The 11,830-nt window shown below is 42.7% G+C and overlaps 1 protein-coding gene across 1 annotated transcript; it reads left to right on the plus strand.

Moving 5' to 3' along the window:
• Window positions 1–10,050: 10,050 nt before the first annotated feature.
• LOC121920295 (carbohydrate sulfotransferase 5-like) lies at window positions 10,051–11,211 on the plus strand. The gene has a single exon (XM_042447426.1). The coding sequence runs from the start codon at window positions 10,051–10,053 to the stop codon at window positions 11,209–11,211; it is 1,161 nt and encodes a 386-aa protein (XP_042303360.1).
• The last annotated feature ends 619 nt before the right edge of the window (window positions 11,212–11,830 follow it).

An 11,830-nucleotide genomic window follows, 5' to 3' on the forward strand; every position in this document is an offset into this window, starting at 1 on the left:
TGGCCAAGAATGAGGGGGAAAGAAAGGATGACTGATATTTGAATGGATGGGTGGTGGGTGGGTATTAAAAAACACACCTCTTTCCCCCTTATGAAGTAGTTTTCTGTATGGTAGCTGTAGCCAAGTGTCTGCCTTGTACAAGGTCTGGTTATCGAGTTCCTTGAGATGCCTGATCTGGCCATTGTGGTACATGCCAAGGTGACATCTCATTAACACTCAACTTGGGTCTGCCTTTGAAAAATGTTTGGGAATTTCAACTGATCTAAAGAATTTCAGACAGGCTGTTAACTGTGGCAGGTTACAAGGACCATGCAATGCCCCTGTTGAAACAGCTCCACTGGCTGCCAGTTTATTTTCAGGCATAATTCAAAGTGCTGGTTATGACCTATAAAGCCCTATATGGCTCCGGTCCAGACTATTTGGCAGACATTATCTCCTTATATGGGCTCTTTTTCACATATCCTCTCAGTCCAGTCATTGCTGGTGGGAAACAGCATGCTTTCGTTAGAAGCTGCATTGGTGGAGTTAAGCAGCCATGGGTCAATGTAAGTATTGTATCTTAACTCTTATTAAAAAGAAGGAACCATCCCCTGGTGAAAAGCAAGAGTATAATCTGTCCTGAAAGCACCAACTCCCTCTACTCTCTCAGCCATCCAGCCTTAAGTGTAAGCACAGAGAGTTATGTCTGCTGGAATTTTGTAAGTTCTTTGACATTGTTTTGCTTTGCTTCATCTTTTAAAATCCTTTGTTAGATGCCCCTAAGTTTTACCCTCGACATATCCATGGGTCATAGCAAAATTCATTATTTTGGCATGAAAAGTTGCCCTAGACATATATATGAGATCAATTTATAGTCAAGTATATAAGGTAGGCATTAACTTAGTACAGCTAGTTTTCTACACTTGTGATTCTAAAAATCAATAAATGTACCAACATCCATAACTGTTAAGTAAAGCCATGTGAAATGGCCAAATGTGCTGTTGTGTGTGTTTTGGAATGGAGGTTGGGAGTGTTTGGCCAGAAAGGGAAGTACATTTCTGCCATCTGTCTAGGAATAATGCCCAAATGTCCTCCATTTTGATCATGCCTAAGAAACATGCATTTATATAAACATTTTTTAAAAATCATCAAAATTTTTTGCATGTCCTCCACTTTAAAAAATGTGTCCTACATTTGAAAATGTTGTCCTATATTATTTAATTATTTATTTTTGGCTCTCCCCCCCCCCCCCCCGGTTGTCTGGGGGGACAGCAACCTGGCCCCCGGCTCAAAAAGGTTGCCTAGCCCTGATCCAAGGAAACCAAAGTCTGATCACCTCCACAGCTTTACTCTAAGAGAGGCTCAAGCATCTTGGCCAGGAATTCCCAAGGACAGTGAGATTCAGTTAAAGTTTCCTTAACAGTGGCCTTACCACTACTTTTCTTCAAAGCTGCTTCATGCAGTGAGATGGCACCGGCCAATGGGGTAACCAACGCTTTGCAACTTTGCTGTTTTCTTGATCTACAGTACATACCATGGTCTCACACTATTGTCTTCAGGAGCAAAATATATGTGTATGTATTTGCAATTTAGTAGAAGATGGTTTAGATGGAGGAAAGAGGATAGCAGGAAAGGGTTAAATAGCCCCCACCATTGTTGCTTTCCCTATTAAATTAGCAGCCACAGAGGGGCTAATTTTAAGTAAGGAAAAGGATGTTGGGCAATCTCCCGAGTCGAATCTAGGTTTGGGAATCTCTGTGTGTTGAGAAACTGAATATACCAGGAGCAAAGTGTTGTCTGAGAGGGTAAGGCCTCCCTTGGCAGCCATTATTGCATCTCATAATTCCTCAGTAATTGCTCTAGAGGGCACAGTGGACCTTGTTAGCATCCCTCTACCAGGAATGGCAGCAGAGGAGGGCCTGGGTGCCTATTAACATGACTCATTATTGAAAGACTTCATTATCAAAAGGAAAGTCTTGATGAGTCCCAAAGTGGCATGTACAGAATCAAAAAAGTTGCTGAGTGTTTGGAAGAAGTTTTAATGAGTTGTGGGCATCCCAAGGAAATCCCTAGAAAATTGACACTTCTCTTCCCCAGCAGAATATCTCTATCTTTAACAATTTGCAGGAGATGACTTCCTTTAATAACTTTCTGGAAATGCTGCAATGGTGAAAACTTGAATGGTGAACTAATGTTTTCTAACCAGTAGTCTGTGGTGTGGATCGGTGTTGGCCCACAAGCCACCAGCTGTTGGTTCATAGTGAGTTTCCAGGAAACGATGTGAATTCTATAATACGGCACAAATATGGTCTCTGGCACATGATGGGGGGGGGTAGTGCTGGTCTGTCACATCAGATATTTTGAAAAATGCTGCATTAAGGAATTAAAGAAAAATGCTGCATTAAAGAAGTGTACAGTGCTCCCTCGGGTTACGAAATTAATTCGTTCCGCCGCGCCGTTCGTAACCCGATGCATTTCGCAAGCCGAAAAGGGCTTTCCGTTAGCGCTGGCAAGCCGCGCGTTTGAATTTTGCGCCGAAAAAAATTCGTAACCCGAAAAAACCTTCGTATCCCGGAACAGTTTTTTTCCAATGGAACTTTTTCGTATCCCGGAAATTTCGTAACGCGATCAATTCGTATCCCGGGGTACCACTGTACACAACTTCTTAACTATTCAATATTGATGTTAGCATATCCTATACCCCCTGTTGATGGATATAGGGTGCCATAATATCAAGTATGGAGCATGTGTGGAGGTTACAATGACCTTATACATGTGTTGTGGTCATGATGACCAAGGAAACTAGAATTCCACAAGTGCTGAGGTCACACTGACTGAGGACATGTGAGACCTAACTAGACACTTCACATTCCTTGCACCAGCCTCTTTTTCCCCTCTTGTAGTGGAAACAAAGAAAAGCAATTGCTAAAACATTCAACAACTATACCCTGTGTCTTTCCACTTGATGTCCCTCCATCTCCCTTCCTGTTCAATCATAAAAGGTATTATCTCAGATCCCACTGATGTATTGACACTGGTGCCAAAACCATAAGCTTTCTGGACCTTTTTTGTCTACTCCTTGGGAAAGCTGTCAAAGCTTTTGTTACACACAGAACATATTTCAAGGGCATGAAATAGGGTATAACTCCCCAACCCTAGCCATGTTTGTCACTTTCCCAGGGAACCCTCTGACACTCTGCATTTTACTTTGAAGCTATCTCTTCAGGATCAGTAACTATATCCCTCTTAACCTTTCCACTATCCAACTTTTCAAACCTTCCTTTTCTGTAACTTTGTATGAGTCTTCAGGCTGAATCAATCCTTGTATGTTTGAGTGCTGCCTTGCACATTTCTAAATAAAAAACACCTTATTTAGTAGAAACTGAGGTCTCTCTTTGCAGTTAGTACTGGCATACACAGGTGGAAAGACCTGTGCAGTTACCCCACTCTTGCAACCTGGCTTTGAGCTATAATTCCCCCACATTTTAAAGAGATGCTGGCATTGCTGGTGGCAGCTCCCAATTTCTCCCATCTTTTAGGTTAACACTAATGCAGTGGGTACACTTTGAAAGCAGGTACTCATAAGAAACTGCTTTCAAAATGTACCCACTGCATCTGTGTTAACCTAAAAGGTTAACCTAAAAGTTTTTTTGAAAGCATGTACAGTACTCATAAGAACAGGGGGTGCGGTGGCTCAGCAGTTAATTTGTTAATTTAAATTCATGAGATTTTAACTGTGATCTGTTTACAGATTATTTTAATTATTACTTGTTTAATTATTATTTATTTTAAGGGGGGAGGGATATGTGGGTTATATTTAAAGTATTGTTGGAATTTTATGTAAGCCACTCTGATTGCTTATTTAAAGAATCGGGATATAAATAAAAGTTTTATTTTATTTTATTTTATTTAAGTCGCTGACTCTGATAAATGCAAGATAGGCAGGTTGGCAGGTTGACGCCCAAGTGCCGTGTGATGGCATGAGCTCATGTCACTAGTCCCAGCTTCTGCCAACCTAGCAGTTCAAAAGCTTGTAAAAATGCAAATAATAATAATAATTATAATAATAGTAGTATTTATTTATAACCCGCCTCTCCCTGTGTTGGATCAAGGCGGGTAACAGCATATAAAAGAGAAAACACTAAAATCAAAGGCACAGAAACGGTAGATAAAAGTGCACTAGATTCCACATTCCCACTCCCTCCCTCCCCTAAAATTAACATTAAAAGCAATTCTCAAACAATGGGCAATAAAATCAGTCAAGAACGAATCAGTCCGAAGAGAACAATTTAAGCAAGTGGAGAGTGAGATTAGGGGATCAATTTGGGAAGGCCCGCTGGAAAAGATCCGTTTTTATTGCCTTCTTAAAGGCCTCCAAAGATGTTAGTTGGTGGATCTCATTCGGCAGATCGTTCCAGATTTTTGGAGCGGCAACAGAAAACGTCCTCTGGGAAGTAGTTACCAGTCTAGTTCTCTCTAACTGCAGTAGGTTCTTCCCAGAGGACCTGAGAGTGTGGGAAGGATTGAATCCAGATTGAATCCAGAGAAAACAGAGGTACTCATGATAGGTTCGCCTGGCCCGGGCAGGGAAATTTGTCATCCTGTCCTTGATGGGATTAAACTTCCCCTGAAGGACAAAGTACGTAGTTTGGGAGTACTCCTGGATCCATCCCTATGTTTATCATCTCAAATAGATGCGATGGCCAGGAGTGCCTGGTATCAGCTTCGGCTGATACGCCAACTACGTCCCTGTCTGGACCGAGGGGACCTAGAAAAAGTAGTACATGCACTGGTAACCTCTCGTTTGGATTTCTGCAATGCGCTCTACATGGGGCTACCTTTGTATCAGGTTCGGAAACTTCAACTGATCCAAAATGCAGCAGCCAGGCTAATTACGGGTACAACGAGATTTGATCATATAACACCTATTTTAAAATCTCTACACTGGCTGCCAATTCGTTTCCGGTCCCATTACAAAGTGTTGGTTATTACCTTTAAAGCCCTAAATGGGCACTGTTTTTATTGTCTGTTTTTAACAATTTTTGTACACCGCTTTGATAGTTGGAAAAGCGGTTAATAAAACAATTATTATTATTATTATTATTATTATTATTATTATTATATGGGAGGAGGCATTCCCTCAGGTAAGATGGACCCAGGCCATGTAGGGCTTTATAGGTAGTAATAACCAACACCTTATACTGTGCCTGGAAGCTAATAGGTAGCCAGTGAAGGGATTTTAGAATGGGTGTGATAGAATCAAACGTAGAACTCCCAGTCACCAATCTGGCTGCCATGTTTTGGACCAGTTGCAGCTTCTGAACTTGGCATAAGGGTTGCCCCATGTAGAGCGCATTGCAGAAATCAAGACAAGAATCGAGACAAAAATGGGTCCTGTTTTTAAAACTGTTCCAGGACCACAGCTGGACTAATCCACCTTTGTCTTTCTTTTCCTACTATGGTGGCTCCCACCCAAATATCCTTTGTAGCTCTTCTAGGCAGATGTCTCCATTTGTTGCATGCCTGGAGTACTGTATGTTTGTTGTTCCTGCTTGCCCTAGATTATAATTTGCCCTCAGGTCTGTGTATCCAAAAAGTCCTGAACCACCCTCTTAGCATACAAAGGTTGAGATAGTAGTAAAGGGGACAATTTTAGTCTTCCAGTGGAGCTTCTTCTTGAAGATAAAAAGTGGAACCACCTGAGAACGGAGCAGGGCAGCTTTAACAGAAGGTAAAAAGTATCTCCATCATCTACTTTGGGACAAACACAATGGTCTTTATTCATTACTATGCACTTTTTAAAGAGATAGACCCAAAACACACTGCAGAAATAATCCAGTTTGAGACTGCTTTAAAAGTCCTGGATCAGTGCTACAGAATCCTGCGAATTGTAGTTTATTGTGGCACCAGACTTTTCTGACAGAGAGGGCTAAATTTTTCACAAAACTACAGTTCCCAGAATTCCGTAGCATTCAGCCAGGGCAGTTAAAGTGGTCTCAAACTGGATTATTTTTGTGGTATGTTTTGGACCATAGCCCCATTTAGAGTAGACCTACTGAATGAATGGAACTTACGTATGTGTTGGTTTACAAAACTCCTATCAGTACAGTGGGTTGATCTGAGAAAGAATATGTCTGTAGGAAACCAGTTTTGGACAATTTGCAGCATTATATCTTTGAGTCCTAGTTACACAGAAACATTAGAGATGGCTATTTAGATCCATTTCTAAAGTAAATTAAGTTTCTGGATATAAAGCAGAAACTGTGGTTTTTGCTAGAAGCAGCTATTTTATTATTTAATATCTTGCCTTTTTCTCCAACCCTGCGACTCAAAGCAGTTTACAAAGTTAAAGCAGATTACAGCTAAACATTAAAATATGCAGGGGGAGGACGTAACCTCTTTTGATCTAAATCAATCTAAATGTAAGAACAAAATATACATGGTTTCTATTTCACAAACTGTTCTGCTGATCTCAAAATGTGCGAATTATATCTTGACATAAGTTAAACAGATTCTCTCTGCTCTCTTTTTAAGAGTAGAATGTGATACATAAGTTATGCTATTTTAAGAATATGTAGTTTACTTATTACAATGGACCCTTCCTGTCCGTGGGGGTTTGATTCCACTCCACTCCTGCAGATGGGGAGAAAAAGTGGACAGTCATGTCCCATATTATTCAATGGGCAGCAACATATGCGAATTTGCATCAGTGCATCCATGTCAGCACATCTGCGTGCACATGGCATCATGGCATCATTGAATAACATGGGATGTGGTGAGCTGCAGACACTCTGATCCATAGATCGCAAGCCCACCCATTCAATGTGGGCACTGTATTAATCTGAACGATTCTTTAAAAATTTAATTAGTAAGCTTGAACAGTGATTATTGCACTTTCATGTAATTTTTGATCACTGGCTTTATCTGCTATGGTCTATTGACTAACACAATAAACATTGCCCAGTTCAATTTTAGTTTTAAATAAATAAATAAGTTGGGAATACAATTGAATTTAGGCATCAGAGTTCAAGAGCTTTGAGGATGGTGGGAACCAGTGGTGTCATTGGGGAGTGTGGCGGATGCAGACTGCACTAGGTGACACCCCATTGAAGGTGTGACATTCGGATGGGCCCTACTCTCCCTTTGGTGCAGGAAGGGTGAACACCCACCCTTCCTGGGTGACACCTTCCACACCAGGTGACACCCTAGCTAGTGACACCACTGGTGGGAACATACTGTGTTGCCCACATGTATGTGCCCAGTCCTGCAGGGAAACACTTGCAGGAACAATGCTACAGCTGACTTTTCTAGAGGGGCAATTTCTCTCAAACTGCATACCCTCCAACTGTCCCATTTTGGCAGGGACCATTCTGATTACTCACCCCATTTTTTCAGCTGCATTTAAAATACCTTCGTTTCTCTCTTTTGCTCTCACTTTCCCCCTTTGTCCTCAGTTTACTTCAGTTGCTGCAAATTGTGTTCATAGTGCTAAAGTAGTTTGCACTCAGTTAAGTTGGCAGAGAACAAGGCCTGTTACAGACTGCCAAAATAAAGCTGCTTCGGGTCTCTTTGGAGGTATGCTGTTTAAATGATGCGTGCATCCTAAGAATCCGGAAGCTGCACCAAAGCTGCACTCCAGTCCTTAGAAATGGAGCGTGGCTTTGGCGCGACCTCCGGACTCTTAGGACCCATGCATCATTTAAATAGCATACCTCCAAAGAGACCCGAAGCAGCTTTATTTTGGCAGTCTGTAACAGGCCCAAGAGTACAGGAAAAGCAGAATCTTACCCTCCCCTATAGGCTCAGGGAAAAGCAAACTGCAGCAGCCTCTCTGAGCTTGTGTTCTTCCTCATTAATATCTTTTGTGTTATTGGCCATACTCTACTTGGCCACAGCTGTCCTGATTTTCATCTGTGAAATACTGGAGAGTATGGAGCTGTCCAACTGGCTTAAATACACTGGAGGCACCAGATCCCATCTGATCTAGGAAGCTAAGTAGAGTCAGCTCTAGTTAGTACTTGGATGGGAGACTGCCATTGAATAGCAGGTGCTGTAGGCTATACTTCTGAGGAAGGAACTGGCAAAAACATCTGATTGTTCCTTGCTCAAGAAAACTCTATTAAATTCATGGGGTCACGATACGTCGACAGGTGACTTGAAGGCACACACACACACACAACTGCCCATTTTGTGTCATTTGCTCCCACCTCTTGTTGACTCCTCATCCAAATACACTCCTCAGCCCCAGCTAAGGCTGCCAGGTATCTCTTATTTTAAGGGATATCTCTTGTTTAAGAGCAGGAAAGCTTGCTCCATCTGAGAATTAAACAGCATTAAATGTCCTGTGCTTATTGATACTGGGCCAATATGTGGCCCTCAAAGTGCACACCCATTCTGGAAGAGTGTCTGTTGCAAGTAGGCCAGTGAATAGCATACTCTGCCTGGCAGAAGTAAAATCCCTCATGATGACTGCTGTCCTGCCATCATGATATTTCCAGGGGTGTGGGAATTCCTGCAGGATTTGAACTCTTGCAGGATCCTCAAACTCTCACAAGAATTTCTTGCAAGACTTGAAGTGGCCTCATAAGGCCTGCTTCATGTGTCCCAGTCAGTCTTGCACTGGCTGGCAATAAGATTGCAACATTTCCAAAATGGCCAGCCACTGATTTGCTAGGTAAGAATCATAAAGTGGTGTGTGTATATATAATAGCATAGATACCTAATAACCTACTTTGCCACTTGATGGGTAATTTGGCTCTGGGAAACGCAGAATATAGGTTGTGGACAGTTTAAAACAAGTCTTGTGGCACCTTAAAATCAATTTTATTATTGCACAAGCTTCTGTGGATGCTGCCTCCTGCACAAATGCATGAAGTGTTCTCTCAGCTGGCAGATTTATATATCAAAATGGCAATCCAGGCAAAACAAAACAAACTGCCATTTGGCCTCTGCTTAAAAATCTCCATCAAAGGAGAACCCAACAGCTTCTGGGCACCTTCTGCACTTTAGGGGCCATGCAAGCAGCAGCAGGAGCCAGTAGGAGCCAGTGTGGCATAGTAGATGAAAACCATGAATCAACCAAACAGTCCCACCTCACAGAGTTGTTTTCAAGGTAAAATGGTGACATTTCATGTATCTACCACTTGCAGTGGCAGATGGTAATTTCAATGTCACTGGGGTGGTGAATTTGCTCTGGATTTTAGACCACACTCATCCAAGACAAACTCTATCCCATGAGTAAATTCAGCAACTTGGGTAGCTCATTTAAATTTCAGTAGAGTACCCAGAGGAGATTCGCCACTTGTACTAACATGGAAGCCACTAGTGGCTCCTTGTAGGGAAAGGGGAGATTTCCCTACAAGGAGAGTACATAAATGTAATAGCTTGATTTCTGCCAGAGCCTCACATACCACCCTTCCCCACACATTATTACATATTGCCATGTAAAAGCCTGCCTTAATTCAGTCACATTATAGTTTTTTGTGGTTTTGGGGGGCTATGTGGCCACATTTCACCAGCATCTGTGGCTGGCATCTTTCTCTGAAAGATAAATTATACACTTGCAACCATAACAGATTCCCTTGTGCCTCGCAACAACTGCCAAAGGGTGCCGTTAACACCCATTTTGGAAAATCTGTTCCCATCACATATCTAGAAAGAGCACCAGAGCATCTTTGTGATACCTTAAAGAAGACCGATTAACAGTTTTTATTGGGAAAGAACTTTTTGGACCTTCTTGCTGTCCATGCTAGTTCAGGCCAAATAATACTTCTTAGTCTTTTAAATCACCAGTGTGTATGTCCGTTTGTAGGTCTTTGTTGCAACAGACCATAAAAGGGGTATTCCACCATGTCATATCTGAGAATATAACAAATATAGAATCTGAAATGTTTGAGAAATTATATTCCAAATGTAGAGTTTATATTTCTATAGCACTCTAGACATCTCACCATTTCCAGATTTTTTTTATTTGTTTATTTATTGCCTTTCTCCCAGTTTGGGACTCAAGGAGGCTTACAACAGTTAAAATTCTAATTCTGTCCTGCAGTACCTGCTCCTCAGCCTGGTGAAATGTTTGTTCGAATCACCAACATCCACCTTCTTGTGGGCTTATTGCTGCTCCTGTTTCTCTTGTTCTCAACATGGAAAAAGTTAGAGACCCACAACAAAGGAGGAAGCACCTCAGCTTCTGCCAAGAACCATGTGCTGATCCTCTCCACTTGGCGTTCAGGCTCCACATTTGCAGGGCAACTCTTTAACCAGCACCCTGAGGTCTTCTATCTGATGGAGCCAGCAAAACACATATGGAACAGCATGCGCTGGGGAAGCCCTGAGCTTCTCCAGGGGGCCCTGCGGGACTTGCTGCACTCTGTCTTCCTGTGTGACATGGAGGCCCTCCGCCCCTACATCTCATACCCCAGCCGAGTCTCTCACCTTTTCATGTGGTCCATGAGCAGGGGATTGTGCTCCCCTCCAGCCTGTGAGGTCTTCAACCGCTCTGACATTGTGGACAGCAAAAAGTGCGAAGCCCAATGTGGACATGCCCCTTTTGAGAAGATTTCTGAAGCTTGCACTACCTACAACCATGTGGCAGTGAAGACAGTCCGCCTCTTCCAACTGGAAGCACTGTTTCCTCTCTTGACAGACCCCATGCTCCACCTTCATATTATCCACTTGGTCAGAGACCCTCGAGCAATCTATGCCTCCCGCCAGATCGTGTCTCTTCTCCCTGACGATCAGTTCATCGATAACTCCATCAACAGTACTCCTGACACCCGTAGGATCATGTACAAGATTTGCCACAGCCAAGTCGAGATTTACCTTGCAGCCTTGTACCGCATGCCTCTGGCCTTGAGGGGGCGCTATCAACTAACACGTTATGAAGACCTGGTGGGAGACCCTTTGGGACACCTGGCCAAGTGGTACCATTTCACAGGCCTGACTTCCTCCCCCAGAATCCAGGACTGGGTCTACAACATAACTCACTGGCCCACCACAAGTGATCAAACAGAGCCCCTGAGCATACAGAAAAATGCCAAACTCGTCTCCCAGGCTTGGAGGCAGCAACTCAGGTTCCAGGAGGTGCAAGATGTTCAGGCGATCTGCAAGGAAGCCATGGAAGTGTTTGGTTACAAACTAATGGCATCTGAAGAAGAACAGAGAGATCTGTCGCTGGACCCCATCCTTCCTATGAATAAAATGAAGTCTCCCACAAAAGAGAAACAAGTATAATAAAGCAAGGGTGAATGGAAAGGGTGAAATCTCCATCACCCAGTTTTACTGCCTACAGGGGTGGGCTGTTTAGGTAAGGGAGGCCAATATGAGGGACACAGCTGTCTTACATTGCATGAAGTCACTGCTTCACTGGCCATACATAGGGCAAAACTAACTGCTAGGGCTGTTTCTGACAGTGGAACACACTCCCTTGGAGAGTGCTGGAGACTCCTTCTTTGGGGTTTTTTAAAACAGAGATTGAATAGCAATTTGTCAGGGTGTTTGATTATGTATTTCTGCATGGCAGGGTTGGGACTGGATGGCCCTTGAGGTGTCTTCCAACTCTATGATTCTATGATTTGCTAGGGTTTCAGAAAGAATATTTCCCACTTCTATCTGGAGGTATCAGGGATTGAACTTGGTTGGGAGCTTCTGATTGCAAAACAGGTGCTCTGTCGGTGTTCCTCCTCCCTTTTCACTTTGGGTGTAGATAGTCTCTGTGAGACTACTTACCATCATGCCCCAAGTAAAAAAAACTTTTAATGTTAAAAGCAGACAGTGTTTCCAATTCCCATTGCACTGAAGTGGAAGGAATTCTTTGATTTCTTTCCCACCTTTTTGTCTGCAATTTTTTTTG

The sequence above is a fragment of the Sceloporus undulatus genome, chromosome 2, assembly GCF_019175285.1.
Source record: "Sceloporus undulatus isolate JIND9_A2432 ecotype Alabama chromosome 2, SceUnd_v1.1, whole genome shotgun sequence".
Taxonomy (NCBI): Eukaryota; Metazoa; Chordata; class Lepidosauria; order Squamata; family Phrynosomatidae; genus Sceloporus; species Sceloporus undulatus.